This window comes from Rana temporaria, chromosome 2 (genome assembly GCF_905171775.1).
Source record: "Rana temporaria chromosome 2, aRanTem1.1, whole genome shotgun sequence".
NCBI classification, from domain to species: Eukaryota; Metazoa; Chordata; class Amphibia; order Anura; family Ranidae; genus Rana; species Rana temporaria.
In genome coordinates, this window is record NC_053490.1 from 437939044 (window position 1) to 437962381 (window position 23338).

The following is a 23338-nucleotide window of genomic DNA, read 5'->3' on the forward strand; positions in this document are numbered from 1 at the left end:
TGGGGGGGAACTAGTTTCCGATCGTTTAGGCAGTCTGAACGGAAGTGGGAGTGTGCACCTGTCAAAAATCGAGCACCCGCTCCTCCTCAAAAGCTTGATTTCACAAACAGGAATAGGGGAGGAGGCCTTAAAGCGGAACTTCTCATTTTGGGTGGAGTTACGCTTTAAAGTGGTTCTATGGACAGATACTCCCATCTCCACCATGAACCTTTGCAGCAGCTTTACGTTTTTTTGTTGCATCCCTGATTTATGCCTTTCTTGCCCAGTCTGGGCGGTCCCCTCTTGTCAGGAATGTAGTGGTGCTATAGTCTTTCCCTTTTGTTATAATCGATTTAATCATGCTCTGTGGGATATTCAAAGTTTGGACTATTTATTTTTATAAACCAATCCTGACCTATACGTGTGAACCCATTCTTAAAGTTAAATGCATGATGTGTACATCACATAATACAAAGCCCCCAAAAAAAAACTATTTTAATTCCAGATTGAAATGCAGCAAAAACATCAATGGGTAAATATTTCCGTTAAGCACTATAAAATAAATAAATCCTCTTCAGTGATCCTGCCCTACAGGTGAAACAGAAGTGTCTAACATACAACATATCACATTTCTACACCAGCCATATACCATTTCATCTTTCAGATTACAAAACAGCCAGCACCTTCTTGCAACTGCCAAGATCCATGTGTTCAACCCAACTTGAAGGCATCTCTTTCAGACTACCATCTTGTGAACAAATTGCATTGTGAACTTGGGGCATGCTGGAAAAGTCTATGCATAACCCAAACGCATTTCTGTACCAAACAAGACCTTGTTATTGGCCTGAACTGTCATTCTTGGAACCATTACATGTACCAAATCATTTTCTGTATTAGCATCTGTATTCCAGAATAAAACAAGATATGCTGGAAAATGCACAAGTAAGCGGCAGTACTGTGATTTACTCAGCTGCTGTCAAGGGTAAAAAAATAAAGGATGAGGATCATTTGCCAATAAAGTTGTGCCCCCGCAAAAAGCAAAACGGAATATTTTTTCCAGGAATACAGTATGGCATGAATTTCCCTGCTAGTACAGGATCATTCTGATGATCTTGACAGATGCACCCTTCCCATTTTTCCAGTGTATGCAACCCACCTGAAATCTCTGTGTATATTGCTCAAAGGACGTAACCGACAAACAGGCCCTATACAGGCTTTGCAAATCAAGCCAAGCTTAAAAACTACAGTTTGAAATGACATTTTTTATTGAACAATTTACATTTGGAACATAGTGCTGCAAGATACAAGGCAATACTGGAGAAACGCATAAAACAAAGAAATGTGGCTTATACACATATAGGCACAGCAGATCAAAAAACATGTTCAGATTGAACAATGGACTCAGCAACTATCAATGAGTGGAAAACCTTATATCTACGCTATTCATGGGATTCCACGCTAGAAGGATTTATAGTTTTATGGACCATCAGTGCATGTGTCTGCAGACTCGAACCATCTATCCCAGATTTTGTTGTACTTATCTGGACAACCTCTGTTAATGTATATGAACTTTTTGTAGGGACGTGTGCTATTTATATCTAGTTTCCAGTCGAAGCTGGGGGGAGTGGGTCTCATCCTCTGTCTGGCTATAATTTTTCTAGCAGAAAACAATGTTTCATGCAAGAATGTTTTAGTGAATTTGTCTATCTCAGAATCGGGGAATATCCCCAGTAAGCATTGTTTGGGGTCCAGGGTCAACGGGGATCCCATGTCATCATGGAGGAAGTCCACAATCTGCTTCCACAGACCCTGAAGGACCAGACACACCCAAAGTAGATGGAAGAATGTGCCCATCGCTTGGTTACACATCGTGCACGAGGTAGAAGACTTGTCTAAAGCAGGCGATTCTTAGGGGGGCGAGATATGCTCGGTGCACCATGTATAACTGGGTCAGCTTGTCGGAGAGTTTGGGGGATACAGTTTTGCATGAGTCAAGTGCTTCACTCCACTCCTCATCCTCCATTGGGCCCACCACTCTTTCCCATCTTGGTTTAAGGTTGTAAGCTAGCGTGGTAGATGAGGAGGTGAGAAGCATGACATAAAAATCAGAGATCAGCTTTCGCGGGCCCATACCCTTAAATGGGTTGTAAAGTTACATTTTTTTTTTTTGTAAATAACAAACATGTTATACTTACCTCTACTGCGCACAAAGCGTCCCAGAACCTGATCTTCTGGGGTCCCTCAGCTGTCTCTGCTCCTCCCCGCAAGAACTCAACACCTTCATGCGAGCGAGCTCGCATGTTGTTGAGTTCCTGCGGGCACGCTCCCGTGATACAGCCGGCGGCTGTTGCTGCTCACTGTATCACTCGGCCCTGCCCCCGGCGCGCCGTGTCATTGGATGTGATTGACAGCAGCGTGAGCCTATGGCTGAACTGCTTTCAATCTATCCAGTGTAGCCAATCAATGGCCAGGCTCAGAAACGAGGAGGATGACGGGGATGAGCGCGGGACTTTCGAGGGCTCCGGTAACCCCTTAAAGGGGTTGTAAAGGTTCGTTTATTTTCTAAATACAGTAGGTTCCTTTAAGCTAGTGCATTGTTGGTTCACTTACCTTTTCCTTCAATTTCCCTTCTAAATGTTTTTTTTTTCTTTGTCTGAATTTCTCACTTCCTGTTTCTCCTCAGTAAGCTTTCCACCATTATCCGAGCGGTGGATAGTCAGCCAGAACAGCTTACTGAGGAGGAACAGGAAGTGAGAAATTCAGACAAAGAAAACAAACATTTAGAAGGGAAATTGAAGGAAAAGTAAGTGAACCAACAATGCACTAGCTTAAAGGAACCCGTATTAAGAAAATAAAAACAAACCTTTACAACCCTTTTAATGCATAGGATGCATTAAGGTGAAAAAAACATTTACCTTTACAACCCCTTTAAGCACTGCCATGATAAATTGGGTGTAGATTGTGGCAAAGGCTGGGGAAACTGAGCTTGGGCTGGGTGACGCACTTGGAAGAACCTAAAAAGCATAGAGTTGGGCAGCAGGAACTCATTTTGGAGTTTTTGTGTGCCATTGGAAATTATGTGGTGCAAATAATATATTCCATGTTTGCAGCATATCTCCATGTCAGGGATCAAGAGAAACTCTGAGAGTAGTCTATTGTGCCATAAAGGAGTATAATCGTTGTGTTTAGGGGTCGGTAATGTTTTAGTGGTAACGTCACATACACGCCTATATTGGTACAATAGGGACCCGCGGTCTCTATTGGAGTTATTTCCACTGCGATTGCAGTTAGTGGATCAGTGGTTAGTTGCGCGCACCCTCGACAGAGAAGCGTGAGGAATCTGAGTCTGTCAGTTTTATCTGTGTGGTACAGTTGAGATGCGAGGTAATAAAGATTTAAGTCAGGGGAGGGCTGTTCCACCCAGGTCCGTAGGGTTCTTAAGAACTCTCCAGGCCAGCTTGTGTCTTGGAATCACATTATTACACCCATACAATTTTCGGTATTCCCTTTTATCATGGTTGGTTAAAACTAAAATGTGTTTTCTATATACCACACTACGCTGTTTGACTTAAAATGAACAGGTCACACAACACTGGTTGAACATTATCAGCACAGAGGGAGACGGTCTATCCAAATCAGGTTTAAATAAAAGGGACCATTTCCTTAGAATAATACAAATGTTCTGCAGGGATAAATGTTGTTTTACCTTGACTCAGAACAGGTTAAACAAACTATCACAGCGTGCATCGGGGCAGGTAAATATAAAGAAGAGTTACTCATTACTACAGCTTGAGAAAAATACACCAGCACTCATTTTTGCTTGTGTGCTTTAATGCCAAAATCCAAGTATGTATGGATTAGTAGAATCTTAAATGTAAAAAATACAAATGAATAATAAAAAAAAAAAAAAAAAAAATTCCAAAACCCCAGGGCCAACAAGATGAATCACATGGTTTTTATCTCGCAGGAATTAAAGAATCTCCTATTCATCTGTAGTATTACTGCATTAAATCAATTTAAAGATTGACTTGTTCTGTGAGTCAGCACAGCAAAATCCATAAATGTAAATAATATTCATCACTAACCTTTTTCTGGTATACCTAAACAGGTCCGACCAATGTGAACATACACAGGCTTTCCTGCTAAAGTTAGTTTCTTGACAAGTTATCTATGGTCAGACCTTCTCCGTATTTCCTCCATGACCGCAAGTAAAATATAAAAACGGATATTTAAAGTAACTCTGACAAAGACAGAAGTATGGGGGGCTGCGATTGCAGCCCTCCTAAAATGCTTGGATTGGGCATTTATATTTTATTCACAGTTCAATGACCAACATTCTTAACCACTTAACCCCCGGACCATATTGCTGGTCAAAGACCAGAGCACTTTTTGCGATTCGGCACTGTGTCGCTTTAACTGACAATTGCGCGGTCGTGCGACATGGCTCCCAAACAAAATTGGCGTCCTTTTTTTCCCCCACAAGTAGAGCTTTCTTTTGGTGGTATTTGATCACCTCTGTGGTTTTTAGTTTTTGCGCTATAAACAAAAATAGAGCGACAATTTTGAAAAAAATCATATTTTTTACTTTTTGCTATAATAAATATCCCCCAAAAATATATAAAAAAACATTTTTTTTACTCAGTTTAGGCCGATATGTATTTTTCTACATATTTTCCGTAAAAAAAACGTTTATTGATTGGTTTGCGCAAAAGTTATAGCGTTTACAAAATAGGGGGTAGTTTTTTTTTTTTACTAGTAATGGCGGCGATCAGCGATTTTTTTCCGGTACTGCGACATTATGGCGGACACTTCTGACACATTTTTGGGACCATTGGCATTTTTATAGCGATCAGTGCTATAAAAATGCATTGGATTACTATAAAAATGCCACTGGCAGGGAAGGGGTTAACACTAGGGGCGGGGAAGGTGTTAAGTATGTTCCCTGGGTGTGTTCTAACTGTAGGGGGGTGGGGGGGTGGCCTCACTAGGGGAAATTAATGATCGCTGTTCATACATTGTAGGCAAATCTCCCCCGACAGGACCGGGAGCTGTGCGTTTACACACAGCTCCCGGTCCTCGCTCTGTACCGATCAATCGCGGGGGCCCGGCGGGGTGCGCGCACGCGCTCCTAGTGGCCGCTTCGAGAGCCGACGTATAGCTACAGGCTCTCGTGCAGGGGAGCCGACTTGCCACCGTATAACTGCGGCGGCTGGTCGGCAAGTAGTTAAATGGGTGCCAGAAAAATGTCAAGACTACCATCTCTGTACTTGGTCCAGGTCAACAACTCAGCATTGAGTTCAAATTATCAAAATGACAGCCAGAGAACTATAATTCAGTAATGGCAGCCTTCAATGTTATCTCATGACAGTGTTATTTTAGGAAGCTTGTACATAATTTGTTTTATCCTACTATCATGGTGTTCCTGCTATCAAAGGGTTGGGTTCCTATTGCAGCCACTGAATCCCTATACAGTGGAACCTCGGATTACGAGCATAATTTGTTCCAGGAGAATGTTCGTAATCCAAAGTACTCGCATATCAAAGCAAGTTTCCCCATAGAAGTCAATAGAAACGTAAATAATTTGTTCCGCATTGACTTCAATGGCATGCAATACTGCATGTGGCAATACCGAATGGCTCCGAAACAACTCTGCCCCCCCCACCTAAGGCCAAATGCGGTACTGCACACCGCCTTGGCTTGAATCCTGCTTGTTTTGCGAGACAGCACTCACAAACCGAGATATCAAATCCCTGGACTGCTGGGATTTCAAATCCCCGGACTGGTAAAAATGGCTATACGATCTGTCAGAACGGGTGATCGCCAGACTCCAAGTTATCGGGACCGTGTGCGATGGCAAGGGGGGCCAGTGTTAGTTTACTGTACAGATTTTATGTAAAGGTGAACTTTCACTTTAAACCCATACATCCTTAGGTTGAAGTGGTTATACCAGGATGATGAATGCAGCCATCATACCAGGACCAACATTTTCAGCCAACGATGCGCTTTAATTGTAGAAGTGATCAGAGCAGCTCGACAGCCACTTGTTAATTTCTACAGGGATCAGAAGAGGGACACGCCTTCCGCCACCACCCATTTTACTGAGATTTCCTGTGCAATTGGGGAGCCTGGTACCACTGCCACCGCTCTGTACACTTCTGAAGTGAGAGGGGAAGAAGGTACATCCGTACTCGCCTCCCCTCTGATGTAAGAAACGGTGAGCTACAATCCCGGTTTGATCATTTGCATTTGGGGGCAGGAGAGATCTGGGGTTGAATAGACCCCAAATCTCTTATCAAAGTGTACCGGTCACTGTTCATGCCATCACATGGACATGGGCGTTTAACCACTTTCAGCCCAAGGCCTTTATATGACGTCCTGGAATTTGAGTGGAGATATTTGACATGAGCTACAGACATCAGATATCTTTTTTTTGCCGGGAAGTCCCTGAACTTTAAAAACAATCATAGTGGCTGCTACTTGATTGTTGTTACAGGTGGTGGGAATGGACGTTTATGTTCGTTGTAATAGGAATAAAAAAAGTGTGCAAAATTTTTTTTTTCTCAAAATAAAAGAGAAAGTAAAAAAATTTAATAAACTGAATTAAAAAAAAAAAAAAAAAAAGTTTAAAGCGCCCCCATTCCCCCGCATGGAGAACCTTGGCACCCCAAATGTTTTGGAACTACATTTCCCATGATGCTCAACTACACTGCAGAGTGCATGAGCATCATGGGACATGTAGTTCCAAAACATCTGGAGGTTTGCCATCACTGGCCTATAGAGATGTTTTAGGTACCATCGTCACCGTTCCACAATTTTAAAGAGTGACGTTTTGGGTATCTATTTACTCGGCATAAGAATCTAATATTTTACAAAAAATAAATAAAAAAAAGGGTGTTCCATTGTGTTTGTGTGCACTAAAATTCATAAGTGTCAAAAATAACTGATGTTTGGGGGTTTCAAGTAAAAAATTTTAAGAAAAAAAAAATCAAGATTTTGACATATATGTGAGAGGTGTCAAAATTGGCCCCCGGGTCAAGTGGTTAATATAGCCTAATTGGGTGGTCATTGGAAGTTTTATTTCACCTCTGTCCCCCCCCACCCCACAGAAAACAGATAATAAAGTTAAGAAAATAGATGTCTAAATAAAGACTGCATTATTATGGGTAAAGTAGCCGACATTAAGAAGCTAAAGCACATTATAAAATACAGTAACCAGATTGGCAAACCTGGGTGAGCACTGAGTCACATTTCATGTAAACTTACTACTACCTCAATTTGAATATTGATTTTACTGCCCACGTGTTTTGGCCTTCAACTTGAAACACCTTAAAGTTAAATAAAAGGGGGGGGGTGGAGAAGGTGACAAATGATGCACAAGATACCAAGCCACGTTTTGTACATTTTAGGCATCATAGGAGTGACTAATGTGACTGGACTCTGTTGCTTAAATCAGAGAAATACCGGTACTTTGACGCAAGAAAAAAAAAAAACACACGTACTCCACTTTATCTAAATAGCTGGAATAGAACATTTTAATGATTTTCAATTGATCAATATTGATCATATGCTAAATATACACGAATCAGCCATAACATTATTACAACCCAGCATAACCCATCGAGGCATGGGCTCAGTTAGACCTTTGAGGGTATGCTGTGGTATCTGGCACCAAGCCATCAGTAGCAGATTCTTTAAGTTGTGAGTGATTTCAAATCCCTGGACTGGTAAAGCGGCTATACGATCTGTCAGAACGGGTGATCGCCAGACTCCAAGTTAGCGGGACCAGGTGCAATGGCAAGGGTACCAGTGCAAGTTCACCATACAGATTTTCTGTAAAGGTGAACTTACACTTTAAACCCATACATCCTTAGGTTGAAGTGGTTATACCAGAAAAAATATTAAAAGCCAGCAGCTACAAATACTGCAGCTGCTGACTTTTAATAATCAGGACACTTACCTGTCCTGGAGTCCAGCGACGTCTGCAGCAGAAGACGAGCAATCACTCGTCTATCTGCTGCCCCCACTGCCATCCTTGGTGAGGGAATCAGGAAGTGAAGCGCTCCGGCTTCACTGCCCGATTCCCTACGGCGCATGCGCGAGTCACGCAGCGCCGTTCTCACTGGTTCCCGCTGTGTTCTGGGAGCCAAGTGTTTCCCAGAACACAAGAGGCAGGGACGGGAAGTGACACACTACCACCCGCAGACTCCCTGCAGTGAGGACTCCCGGAAGTCGGTGCAAATACTTGTCTTTGACATGTATCTGCACCCCCCATCCCCTGAAAGGTGATGAGCGGAAGTTCCACTTTAGGGTGGAGATCCGCTTTAACTTTTTCAGCAATTTAAACGACAGTAGCTCTTCTATTGGAATGGACTGTATGGGGCAGCCTTTGCTCTTCATATTCATCAATTAGTCTTGGCCACTCCATGACCCTATCCATCAGTTAGTTCACAGGTTTTCCTTTCTTGGACTTTTTTTGTAGGTCCCGAAAACTGCAGACCAGGAACAAGAGCTGCAGATTTGCCGTCGTCCAGCCATTATAATGTGGCCCTTTTAAATTCGCTCAACAAAATTACACTTTTTCTGCTTTCAACCCATCGGAGTATTTTTTACTCAGGATGTGGGCGATTTTTAAAGTGTGGTTTCATTTTTGCAGTCAAACCTGAGAAAACCTCACTATACAATGTTTGTATTATGTTCCCATTCACACAACCTACCCAAAAACGTATTTTATAAAATGCATTTCAGTGGAAATTCACTTTAGAGAAAACAATGAATCTGTAGAAAATTACTACCTTTTTGTTTAGATGCAGCTGGAATGTATTTCAATTTAAACTGAAAGTTCAATTGAGCTTTAACATACAATGCAATTCTTGGCAAAACATTGCCATTGAACATTGTTCTAGTATTTGCCTGTTTATATGGCTGACTGCTTTGATTTATTATAAATAACTTAAAGAGGAACTGCAGTCTGCTCAAAAACATCTTTGCCATTCCGAATCTTCCCTCCAACCACTTTGCATATTTTACATATTTACTGTATATACTCGAGTATAAGCCGACCCGAATATAAGCCGAGGCACCCAATTTTACCAGAAAAAAAAAATGGGAAAACGTATTGATTCGAGTATAAGCCTAGGGTGTCCATCTGCATGCCTCACTGTGTCCATGCCTCACCGTGCCTCATGTACGGTACCTTGATCGGCGCTATCTCCCGGCGCTGTGCCCATCTTTAGTCTTATCTCCTGGCGCTGTGCCCATCTTTAATCCTATTATGTCCCGACGCTGTGATACATTTAGTGCAAGCAGTGCATACCTCCCAATCGTCCCGGATTGGGCGGGACTTTCCCGCTTTGAAGTCTTTGTCCCGCCATACAGGTGATTTTCCCCGCATAATGCTACCAACTACAAGCTCAATAGGACCTGTAGCAGTGTGCACATCCAGTATAACCAGGGATTGGCTAGCAGTTCGGCTGGATGTGCACTGTGCAGCCCCGGGTAGAGACTTCACCTGTCAGTAGAAAAGTGTGATGTCGGGAAGGGGCGGGACTGCTACCCAGACCCACCCCTCTGTCAAACCAGTGCATAGCAAAGAGCCGGTGACACGACACCGGCATTCATACATTGCTGGCCAGAAAAGAGTTGCAAAGGGTCAGGATCTTCTGTCTATTCCTCTCCCCCAGGTTTTTTTTAGCCGCCATTAGCCCTGCACTCACAAGCAGCTCCACACTTTCAACACAGAAGCCTGGCTTCTACAGTTGAAAGTGAAAGTAACAGGTCGGCTCCTTCCTCTCTGCTCTGCACTAGAGTCCGGACAAGTGAAAGACTGACTGCAACATGTTCGAGGAGGGGGTGAGCTGCCCCCCTAATCTTTACCTCCTTCCTGCTCCAGGGGTCAAAGAGCCGAAAATACCCAGTGCACTGAAAAAGGAGAAGAAATCTGTGGCTGCACTGGATATAAGACATCTACAGAAAGGTGCTACTTTTACAAAAAAGAGATGCGTGTGTGTGCGCGCGTGTGTGTGTGTGTGTGAGAGAGAGAGTTGTAATGGAAGCTTTTTATTCTTATTTTTTTTTAAATGACTGTGCTGGGGTTTTTGTATGCATCAGTGATACTCTCTTTGTGCCGCAGTGCACGTAGCGCGCCGTCGGTCGCTTCCTCCCATAAGTGTCCCTCATTCTGAAGTTCAAAAGTTGGGAGGTATGGCCGTGTAGTGTAACCAAACGCCGCCTCCTCCTCTTCCTCCTCCTCTGTGACGGAACACTGACTCGGTTTCCCAACAGTGAGTCAGCCTATCACGGACGAGGAGGAGGAGGCGGTGCTTGGTTACACTAGACGGCTTGCACTGAATGTATCACAGCGCCGGGACATAATAAGATTAAAGATGGGCACTGCGCTGGGAGATACAAGACTGAAGATGTATCACAGCGCCAGGGGGATTAGGCTGCAGATGGGTACAGCGCCGGGGGATTAGGCTGCAGATGGGTACAGCACCGGGAGAGACTCGAGTATAAGCTGAGGGGGGCATTTTCAGAACAAAAAAAATGTGCTGAAAAACTCGGGTTATACTCGAGTATATACGGTACTGCGATTCTGTACTTGCCAAATGTGCTGCAGAAATCTCCCTCCAAGTCTGGTTGCATGCATTTTAACTGTGGGCAACTGAAGCTGCTGCCTGGTCACTTCCTGGATATACACAGAGAAACACATCTAGCTGTACAACTCTCGATGGCCCTCTTATGACTCGCCCCCCCCCCCCCCATTTCCTGGCAAACTCTCACGAGGTTGAGAGCGAGACCTATGTATGATGTCATAAGCCTAGGCTTTTTACCAGACAAGAAACAGGAAGTGGGCTGTATAAGGTATTTACTTAAGTTAAAACAAAGGATAATAGATGCAAAGCTGGAAAATAAAATAAAAGGACTGCTTTAAAGTGGTTGTAAACCCTTATAAAACGCACCCCAATGTGACTGGCCTGATACACAGATGAAACAAATCATCCTACATAAGTTGTACCCGTTTATCTACGGCCCTTTACAGTACAGAATTTACACAGCATTTCTCAGCTTCAGAAGGCAGGGGGTAGGGATCTTATGCCACACACTGCACAGCATACAGCAGGGAACAATATGAAACTTGGAGGAAAAGGACACCCCCACACATTCTCATTGGGTAACATGCACAGCTGAGAAAGTCAAATCACCTGCAGTGTGCTAAAGGGGGCGGTGCCATCTTTGGGATGGTCTGGTGCCGCATAGACTGTCAGAAGGGACTCATGCAGTTAGAGGAGTCTGAGAGCAGACAGAAATCACACTCAGTACTCTGTATAGAGGAAGTACGCACTATAGAAGGATATGCTTTGGTCGTTTTTCATTTCACAGGTGTACAACCACTTAAAGTGGCAGAACCACATATTGCTGTATCTGGTGTGTCCTTCTTGCCAATGCAGTTTCCAAAAACACTATGGTGATATTGTCTCCTCCCACAAACAAACTAAACTGGTCATTCTAATAAAGTGTGAAATAAAGTTATCAGCAATGTACAGCCATTAGTTCCCGCTCTTCTCGCCTGACTGGCTACTTTGTGCACATGAAGCACCATAAATCCAGGTCTCAGATGACCTGTCACCTCTCCTTGTAATTCAAGAATTATGGAGGTTGCCATAACAAAGTACAGTATCTTGTAAGAAAACTAGTTGCCAGAATGCATGTGGCTTAAATACTTTAAAAGTCAATGACCTGAAGCAAGCATACAGATCAGAAAAACCACAGTGAAGTCAGAACTTGATCTAGGTTAGCACCTTGGAAAATAATGTAACCCCTAAAAAAGCATGACAGCCAGGGAAATTGTATTTTCAGAAGGAGTCTTTCATAATGGCATTCTCTTTCCAAACTGAATTCCAGGCACAAAATTGTTAATATTCCTAAGTAGCCACAAATAATACGCTTTTCGTGCACCAATTGCATTTGAAAACCCAAATATTACCAAATAAAAGCAGCAGGGACATGATCACTGTGCTGTGCATAAGTTGTGCAGACAGCAGAGAGTAGGCAGGGGCCAGGCTGCTCCACCAACTACAGGCTGAATGCAGAAAACTACAGGAAGCGGCGAATACTAGACTAGTCACTCATAATTACAGAAACCTTTTGCACACAGGCAAAGATTCACAATGGATTATTGCATAGCTCAGGGGGTGCCCAACCACTGGTCTGCGGGCCCTCTGATGTGGCCCGCCACTGTCTTCTCTGGGATGGCAGGCCAGCAAGCCCAGAACGTTCCTGACCCACCATCCCCAAGCATCAATGCAAAGAGCGGAGCTGGTACTAGAGGAAGCAGAGCCGATGCTTCCTGTATAGCGCCGGCTCTTGTCACAGGCGGAGTGATACCAAACGTACACCACCTGTGACAGGAGCAATACAGAAAGCATCGGCTCTACTCTCTACTGCAGCCGCATGCTTCTTCCAGCACCAGCTCTTGTCACACTGATGCTCGTTGGGGTTGTGGGTCAAGAACCAGCCAGCAATACCGACCAACAGTACCCAGCAGCATTACCCGCCAACAGTACCAGCCCTGGAGGACAGCCAGCAGCAGCCACCAGCCATACCTGCCTGGGGGACAGCAGCAAGCAGCGATACCTGCAGGAATCCTGAGGAAGAAGTGAAGATTGAGGTCAGTTGAGGTGCAGGAAAACCGCAGAGCATCAGTGTGAAAGCAGCCCTATGCCCCTTTCATTCACCTCTATAGAGCGGCAGATGTAAAACTGACTTGTGTTCCCAATCCGATCCACTTAAAAAACAGAAGACGATCTGCCCCCTTCTGTCTGGGCAGATCAGACGGCCCGTAGAGTAGAGCGGGCTGTGTCAGTGTCTGCCCCGCATATGCAGAGTGGACAGGGACCTGTCATCTGCCCGCTCAGCTCATTGTGGCCCGAGACCGGTTATCCAGAAGCTAACGTGGCCCTCAAAAGATTGGGCATCCCTGGCAGAGATGTAGAGGAAATATACAAAGCACACTATGATTCGTGTGAGAATACACATGCCTCTTGTATTTAGACATTTGCTAATCCTAAAAAGGTACACTTTAACGAAAAACCGTCATTTGTGCAGCTCTCTCGCTCTCTCTCATACTTAATCATGCTATACCATTAGGGCCCAAATTTATTCAGCAGGACAACATCATTGTGTCTGTCTGGGATTACATGAAGAGACAGAAGAATTTGAGGCAGCCTACATCCACAGAAAATCTGTGATTAGTTCTCCAAGATGTTTGGAACAACCTACCTGCTTAGCTCCTTCAAAAATTGTGTGCAAGTGTACCTAGAAGAATGGATGCCTTTTTGAAGGTAAAGCATGGTCACACCAAATATTGGTCCGTTTGGATTTTTCTTCTGTTCATTTACTTCCCCATTTTGTTATTTGATCACAAACTATTACCACTATTTTTGAAAGCATCTTACAGTACAACTATAGACAAGACCCCCCGATTTTGGATAGTGTAAGTGAGGGTTATAACCCGTCAGGTTATTTTTTACCATCTGTGCCCCATTGGGGAGATTTCCCTTCACTTCCTGTCCCATAGCCAAGCAGGAAGCAAGAGGAAATCCCATCGAAGTAAGGGAATCCACTGGGGCCCCACTAGGTCATCAGAAGTAGCGTCCCCATTGGAAGATTTCCCCTGTATTACTGTTCTGAGGACAATACAAATTCGTGATTTTCTTGTACGTTCACTTTTGCTAAGAACGGTAAATGGGACAATGAAATAACAAATCAGATCATCACAGAGTGGGGCTGTGGATATGAATTTAAGGAGTATACAGTGCCATGTCCCGATAACTCAAATTTGAAAAAAAACGATATGGCAGATGATGGACTTTGGAGATTATATATATATATATATATATATATATATATATATATATATATATATATATATATATATATATTACATATACATACATACATACATACATACATACATACATATATATTAAAATCTGGATATTTATTGGAGAAAAGACATAAAAATCATTAAGTATATATAAATAACAAGAAAAGGCTATTCCTAAGAATGCCTAAGAACACTGGAAAAATAGCATAACACAACACCTATAACCTAGGGGTACAGTAAATAAATAAGAGTGGAGAATTAGCAACCACTTCCTACTAATAATTGTAAAACAGCCCTTATGGTTTGCAGAAGGTGATGCGTCATGCGAAGCTCAGCCCTGGGCTTCGCATGACACATCACATTCTGCAAACCAAAATGTCATACATGAATGACAAGTAGTGATCACAATAAAACGTATAAAAAGCAATGTGGGGTGCAGTAATGCTCGTCCGACTCGTTTAGACTCTAGCGGTCTTCAACTGATGCCCCAGCTGAAGACCGCTAGAGTCGAAACGCGTCAGCTGAGCATTACTGCACCCCACATTGCTTTCTATATGTTTTATTGTGATCACTATTTGTCATTCATATATGACATTTTTATAAATAAACCAAACGTGTTTTGTCCTGCACCATTGGGAGCATCTCTTTCTATTCCCTTTTTTATTTTTGGAGTTCGTATGGAATTACCCTGGTATTCATCTGTCAGTGGAAGAGTGTGAACTCCATACCTCAGCCTGCTGGACCACCATTTTTATCCAGGATTGATTCAGGCCTCTGGGGACCGCAAGGATCCATCTAACACTGATCCAGACCATCTGGGATCACAAGCCTGTATGAGCCACTGTTGTATAACAGATGTGTCCACCCCATTTGGTAAGAGTACCTAATCTGTACATGTTTTGAAGATTTTGAGAGCAACTGCAGACAACTTATTTTCCTCTCACTCTGAGCCATCTAAACGGGAAGAATTTTCCTTCATTGTGTTTTCTTCACATGGACTTCTCTCACATTGTTATTTGAAGCCTACTCGCTTCTCTGAACTTTCATTATTACTCAAATTTTTGTTTACATTTCACAATTCACATTGTGTTAGTTCCTGTGTGCACTTTCTATATTGTTGATTATTAGCGCTGCATTAATTACCCACCATTTATACCAGACTTTAAGTGCTAGAAGCTTCCTTCTTTGTTTATTTGGGTTCTAGCGCAGTTTTTTCCCCTACCTTTTCACAAAACTTGTCATGCATCTTTGCAGTCCCAAGTCGCACGAGTGAAAACTCAAAGCTTAATGTAAAACGTGGAGGGTACTAGTTAACTTAAAGGAATAAAAACCACAATGCGCAAAGCCCCACCCCTTCCCTTAATCTCCAGTGTATTCTAAATAATGTAATATGATCTGGAAGAAGAAAGGCATAAAAGAAGAGTTTAAAGCCTAAGTGCAGTAAAATAAAAACACAAATCAGCACAAGGGACATAACTTACAGTAAGATGTGTCCCACATGCTGAAGCATCATCTGTATTCTGCTGATACCTCCTCCACCGATGCCCCCCTCACGCCCACTGCTATAATCTTCCATGTAGCAGGGGTTAGTAGAACTGTTTGACAAGAGACTGTCATCAAGAGAGCCTGACTATGCCCACCCTTTTCTTCCCAGCTACTCAATTCACAGAAGCCAGTACTAGAGCTTCTATGGAATAAACAGGATCTATGAATGGAGAAGGGGTGGATGTCTGAAAGGATCACCACCTCTTTCATAGATTGTTTTTTACTCAAAGAAGCTGTAGTACCAGCTTCTATGAATGGAGTTGCTGGATAGACATAGGCACTGGATGAGCACCCTTGACAGCTCCCGTAATTCTTTTAACCCCTGCTGCCCCAGAAGATTGTGGTAGCATTGGTGGAGTTGGATTTTTTCAAAATTGAAGAGGAATAATCACAAGGGACTCATCATCCTATTGCCTATAAGTTATGTCCCTTGTGTGTGATTTTTTGTTTTTTTATGCGGACGGCACATGGGCATTACCAAAAGCACAAGGGAGTACCTGGATGCAGTTGTTGAACTTGATTGCAACTACATTAAATGCAAGGGTAATTTTTTTTTTTCTAGGCAGTCTATGAAAGGCATACCAGTGATATTTAGGCCCCTTTCACACTGCTGTGACTTGAAAGCCACGTGATTTTTTTCCAGCGATTTCAGGGAATGCCTTTGTAAACTTGGAGGACTATGGAGCTCAACTTGCATCAAGGTCAGACCAAAGTAGTACAGAGACTACTTTGAAATCACACAGATATTAATGGCGATCATTGGAAACCATGGGGTATGACTTGTCATGTGACTCTGATATCCAAAGTCGCAGGAAAATTCGCACAAGTGTGAAAGGGGCCTTACCAGACAACCAGATCAGAGTGGGACTACAGTCTGTAGCATAATGCAAACAAGCTCAACCTTCTAACTTGACTGTAACAAGAAGTAGTGCTTTAAGGTTGTACAGCCCTGATCAGGTGGTGCTCCTGCATATTATACCAGACGGACCCCAATATTAGGTATGCTTTCCCAATAGATGTACCATGTACCTGATTAATACCTTCACAAAGACAGTGGCAATCGAGGCATGGAAATTCTATTTTTTATATTTGACTTGGGCTGATGGATAACCAAAGAAATAGACAGGAATATTGTCAGAGAGAACTCATCAGCCAACCTTTTAGGTATCTGGTGTCATTATGTTTCCAAGGAATGAAGCCTGTAACTGAAATAATGCTGCCCTCTAGTGGTCTTATCTTTATTTAAAGAATAAGTTCACTTAAAAAAAAAAAAAAAAAAAAAAAAGGACATTTTCTTTGCAGATAAAAAATACGCACATTTATTTTTTCTAGGAGCCTGGAAAGCATTGCACTAGTGATCAGCAGATTGCTGATGCCATGCAGGTCTCCTGCAGACCCTCAGCGTGAGCAGTCTGCCCTGTACATTGTACAGCCAGGGAGTGTCACACCAACAGGAAGACTCAATGAACAACAGCGCTCAACAGCGCCATGGAAGTTCATTGAGAACTACAAGCCGACAGTAGCAAAGAATGTCAGAACTTGTAGTTCCGTCATACATGGAGCTCTGAACGAATGACGTGTGTGCGGACCCCGAATGGGCGTGTTGGTTTCAAAAAGTGGCAGCTAGTTCTGGGGAACTTCTCCCCATATTGCTGTGACAGGGAGAGAAGGCAGTGAGGAGCAGCTGCAGCTGCATGTGGTAACATGTTACATGTTCCACCTTTAAAAATGGTGGAACATGCAACATGTTCCAAAAGGTGAACTGATCTTTAATAGAATGGAAAAAAGAAACAGCTGCTTCAGGTTTTATCCAGACTGCCAAATTGGAGATATTTTTTAATATCACCTTCCACCTGTAAGATCAAGGGATACTGCTGCCTGTGATAGAGAGCAGTACTCAAGCACCTCACCAGCATCTACCAAAGAAATAACCCCAGGTCCACACATTTCCAGCAGGGAACAATCCCTCCTGGTTGCAGGTTAAAAAGTATCTCCACTATACTTTCTGCAGATCAAACTTTCTAGGTTCTATCCTAGGGGGAAAAAAAAAAAAAACACAGTGCAGAGGGAGAGAATTTATCTGTTAATGTCTTGATTTTCTGTCCCTTAATTAGGCAGGAAAAATAATCTCATCCTAGTACAGTGACAGACTGATATGGACATATGATGAGTCGTGTTTACTTGTAAGCCAAAATTCCACCTGATCATTCTATCCACTACTAAGCAACAAAAAAGCAAATAGGAGTGCATTTAAGGTGAATGACGGCATGAAAACCTAAATCCTCATATTTTAAATGCCAAAAGAGACAAAAAGGTGGGTTTTAAGAACAGAAAGAATTGCAGCCACAACACATACAGACATTAGGGTAAAGCTACCCAAGGTAATACAGCTATTTTAGAATAAAGGATAAGTGTGTACTGTACAGTAGGTTTTAAAGACGTGTTCCTCAGAATTTTTATTCAGAATTACAACCAGAAAAGGTATCCAAAGCTTTTCTACAACACTTAACAATTATTTAACTACTGTGTGGGTGTCTTAGTAATCGGCAGCCACTAGGAAGAGACAAGTATTCAGGATAGAATGGTGCAATGCATGAAATGATCTGTAGCAGAGTCCATTCTTACAAACCTTACAGCTGGAATCTTTTATAGACTTCCTTAATGGGAAGTTTACTGCATCTGCACTTTACTTTCTTTTTAAAAAGACTTCGGATAAATGATACGCATACTGTATATATTACACGTTCCTTTGTGTTACATTCAACTTACCTTCATCTGAAGGATATCACCCTCGTGGGCAGGCCACCCTCGTAGAACCAGACCGGTTCTGGTGTCCAGCAATATAATGAATCCAGATGAATAACCTGCAATAACGCTGCGGCCATTTGGGCTAACTGCTAGGTAACGGATGAGGCCTGCATTCATATGGTTGGCTAGCTTAAATTCATGCTAAGGAGAGAGCAGAGACAAATCAGTGTACATTTAACAATAGTAAAACTGATGAATGACATCTAATGACAGGCACAATAGTAGTCTTTAAAATAGTAATATGTTGAAAAGCAGAGGGTAGGGTTATGAAAGCATGGTCATCGTTTCTCATTTTTGTTCTTTAGATTATGAAGGTTTAGGGTAGATTAAGGTATTTTGGAATTACGATATTAGAACCTACCTACTATATAGTGATTAGACCCCCTACCTTTTATACCCAGCAATCTTTAAATAAGGACATAATTAAGTTTAGTGGTAGAAACGTTTATGTTCACTCACAGCAGTGTATTCTTTAACAAAAGTTTATAAAGAATATAGTAAAATAATATAGTATAGCATAATCTGCTGAATGATTCTACTGTGATATGGAGGAATAAGTACCATAACCCTAAGAAAAAACACTGGATAGGTGTGAACACTGGCAACCCTAAACTTTCCATTGACTTAACTACTAGAGCTTCTATAGTAATAGGACAACTGTGTATTGGTACACAGGACTACAATAGGCCTTTAAGAGAACCTTATAACTAAAATTACTGAGCCATTGCTTCCAATTGTTGGGAGTGGGTACCTAGTTTATACAGATACTCCCCTGTGCCCTCCCCGCAATCTCCTGGGACACGTCACAGACCCTGGACTGATAAGTGCAAGTGGAAGGTATTTTTACATTTAGTCTATCCTTTGTCACCTTGAGAAAGGGGTCTGTTGTGGCCTTGGAACGTTGGCGCATTATGCTTTTTTGCACATTTTGGTGTCATCATTGTAATATGAACCCATTAAAATTGTGAGGTCTAAGGGTTTAGTGCTGACTTTCTCTTCTTCTCTGACAGAACCGGTCATGTCCAAAAACCAAGATTTAAAGTGGCTGTAAAGGCAGAAGTTTTTTTTTTATCTTAATACGTTCTATGCTTTAAGATAAAAAGCCTTCTGTGTGCAGCAGCCCTCCTAACACTTAACTGAGGTCCCTTCTAGATCCAGAGATGTTGCAGGAATGTCTCGGCTGCCTAAGACTCCCCTTCTCCTTGGCTGAGACAGCAGTGCGGCGCCAGCGGCTCCCGCCAATCAGCCAATGAGGAGAGAAAGGGGCTGGGGCTCTATGTCTGAATGGACACCGGGAGCTGTGACTCGGCTCAGGTGCCCCCATAGCAAGCTGCTTGCTGAGGGGGCACTCAACAGGAGGGAGCGGCCAGGAACACCAAAGAGGGACCCGAGAACAAGAGGATCGGGGCTGCTCTGTGCACACCCACTACACAGTACAGGCAAGTATAACATTGTTATTTTTTAACTAAAAAAAATATATAAACTCATCCCAAAATGGTGATTATATATATATATATATATATATAAATAATTATTTTATTTTTTTGCGTGGGGAAGGGTTTAATTCATTAGCTTGCTACATGATATTTATTTTTCTTTATGGTGGACATTCAAATACAAATCTGTATAAAGGGCCTATGTCTGTTGTGCAATCTTTAGAAGCACACAGTAGTGGAGTGACCAGGAAACTTTACCTAGTATGCAACATATCAGCAGTGATAGTGAGAGCTCACAAGCCAGGAAACCATATAGAAATCTTTGGCAAAGCAAAAAAATAATTAACACAATGGTATAGATTAAGAACCTGAAGTCCTGGCTTCCGAGGATCAATAAAACGAAGCATTGAGTCAGAGCTTGCAAATGTCACACCGGAGTAAGGTGGAGGCATTGTCGCCACAGCTGTTATGGGTACCTTAGTATCTCCAGCCTCATAAGTCCGAATGGTTTTACCTATAACACAGAAAACATTGAAAAGGAAGTTATTGTTAAGCTAATTATTATATTAGAATGACAAGCCTTCAACAAGATATAAACATAAAGACACACAATCACTACACCATACCTGGCAATACAAAAAATAATAGTAAATCTAGGCATATCTATTATATATAGTGGTTCTAAACTGGTGACAGGAGACAACGTCTTCTTTGCTACTATACCCAATTATACCTTTTTGTTCCCTTGAACACATTTTCCCTTCAAGGCTGCTATAAACCCAAACCAATAAGTCTACACTACCGTTTGTTTCACGGCATTAGTCTGAGCTTCTCACTAGGATGCTAAAAACTAGGGAATGGTCAAAATCCCTGTCAGTTATTTTTCACTGCTGAAACAAAAGATGAAAACAGAATCAGAGTCACATCACTGCTAGAAGGCCCAGATACTACTTTAAATCCAAACAGTTGGCAACGAGTTTTGGGGGTTTAAAAGCGCCAAACCAGACGCCCGTAAAAAAATGCGCCGGCCGCTCGTACGTTCGTGGATCGTCGGAAATAGCCAATTTGCATACCCGACGACGTGAACGCCACCCAGCGGACGCCGAAGAATTGCATCTTAGATCCGAAGGCGTACGAAGACGTACACCTGTCGGATCTAACCCAGATGCCGTCGTATCTTGTTTTGAGGATTCAAAACAACGATACACCGCAGGTGATTTGAAAGTACGCCGGCATCAGTAGATACGCCGGCGTACTCGCGCTGTGGATCTGCCCCACACAGTTTAGTTTACATTGTCCATTTATTTGCTAGAAAATTACATAGAACCCCCAAACATATGTGTTTTTTTTTGCAGAGACCCTAGAGAATGCAATGGCGGTTGTTGCAACTTTTTAGCTCACACGGTATTTGCGCAGCAATTTTTCGAACTTTTTTTTGGAAAAAGAACAGTTTCATGCTTTAAAATTTTTAAAAAAATGTTTGTTAGCCCAATTTATGCATAATGTTAAAGATGATGTTACGCGGAGTAAATAGATACCCATATGATACCCTTCAAAATTGCACACGCTCGTGGAATGGCACCAAACTTCGGTACTTGGGCGACGCTTTAAAAAGTTTGACTGGTTACATGTGTTTAGTTATAGAGGAGGTCTAGGGCTAGAATTATTGCTCTCGCTCTAACGTTTGTGGCGATACCTCACACATGCGTGTTCTGAACACCGTTTTCATATGTGGGTGGGACTTCCGTATGAGTTTGCTTCTGCGTGCGAGCACAGGATCAGGGGCACGTTAAAAAAAAAATATATATATATATATATATATATATATATATATATATATATATATATATATATATATATATATATATATATATATATATATATATATATATATATATATATATATATATATATATATATATATAATATATATATATTGTTAATTCTACTTTTAACTTTGACACTTTAAAAAATAATAATAATAATAATAATTTTGATCACTTTTACTCCCATTACAAGGAATGTAAACATCCCTTGTAATAGGAATATAGCATGACAGGTCCTCTTTACAGTGAGATATGGGGTCAATAAGACAAAACAAAAAAAAACACCACAACGATCTCAGCTTCCCAGCACAGATTTTTCTAATACAGAGGCCGGGCGTGACGTCAAAACATCACACCTGGCCTCCGAACGATCATAGGGACTCTGGCGGATCCGCTCTCCGACTCACCGAATGCAGAGGTGAGTCGGTAGAAGCACCAGAGGGCAGGAGGGGTTCAGTTAAGTATAAGGGGGGGGGGGGGTGTGGGTTGCTGGGCATTTGTCTTGTAAGTTCTTGGTATGTCTAAAATGGCAACCATGGATTGTAGCATTATGGTACTATGTATTACTGGACATTTGTAATGGTTGTACATAAACAATTAGTGAAGGCACATTCTCCTAAAAGGCTTAACTTTAGACTTACTCAGAAGTCTTTTCTTTTTTTTTGTAGACAGTTATTTGCAAAAATGTACTTATCAGTTTAAAGTGCAACCAGGTGCAAATTACCACATAACACAAAAGTTTATTTCAATTTGAAAAACAAGTTACATTTGATACCGATGAAACTGAGCAGAAGCAGCCATATAAAAACCAGCCACTAGATGGCAGAAAGGGAATTATTTTAGAAGACTGCTAGCCATATACTGTACAATCTTTTTGAACTACTGTATAGATCAAACTTACCCCCCTACTTCTCTTATATGTAATAACCTTTTTGTTTTAACAGACTATAGATAGTGAATTTATGCACTTGTATCATTAAGAATAAGGCAGCATTTATTGCCCAGAAGCAATGCACCTAAGCCACCCCACGACATACTGGGGACCTGGAAAGATTATTACCAGTGTGTGACCCCTAGTAGCCAACAGACCGCATATACCTGTCAACTGTCTAAACCCTTCAGATGCCTCTCAAAAAACTCCTAAGAATCCCCAGCAGGGTTTACACAGAGTAGTAAGCAAGGCCTACTGAGGCAGTGTACATGATACGGCCTTCCCATAAAGATGACATTTACTTGCATTTGAGCCTGTAGTTCCAGTGCAGCAAGAGTCCACTATCTTGTAGTTGGCTCTGCCTCAGGTGTACCCCCCGAATGTGGAGGGGGCATACAAGTGCCTCCTTAGTGGCGTCTAGGAACAGAGCTCAGAATTCTAATTTGGATTTCTACATGCCATGCAACAGACTAAATATGGCTTTCACATCTGGTGTGAAGGATATTTTAGGGTATTTAAATGTATGAAGCCAATCTTTGGCAGGCTGCAGAGAAAACACTGACTGACTAGCAGAGGAAAAAGCAAGCTTCTCATAGAAAAAAAATAAAAGAAGGTGCACTTCAGTGCATAAATCCTTTATTAACCTATTAAACACAGACCGGCTAAGAAAAAAAAAAAAAAAAATGGAGGCTGATGGTGATTAATGCTGTAAATGTCTTAACGGGAATATTGGCACAGCAGGCTTGCGACAGCAGTAGTCGGTACGTTGGTATGACACACAATCTAAAGAAAAATCATTGGCATGCTCAAACCATGTATTTTACATCATGGAGCTATTTTAAGGCTATCCCCTTTTCTTCCGTGACCATCATTGCATTTGCTTTTAAGCAACTTTTTATTCAGAGTGAAAGGAGGTGGGGAGGTTAAT

General features: G+C 42.1%; 1 protein-coding gene across 1 annotated transcript in view; it reads right to left on the reverse strand.

The window, feature by feature from the left end:
- The window catches only part of WDR81 (WD repeat domain 81), a 72791-nt gene that overhangs the window by 8466 nt on the left and 40987 nt on the right, over positions 1-23338 (reverse strand). The window contains exons 9-10 of the mRNA XM_040338377.1: positions 20022-20167; positions 18179-18358 (exon numbers count right to left, since the gene is read on the reverse strand). Coding sequence (XP_040194311.1) covers positions 18179-18358; positions 20022-20167 — 326 coding nt within the window. The remainder of the gene's footprint in view (positions 1-18178; positions 18359-20021; positions 20168-23338) is intronic.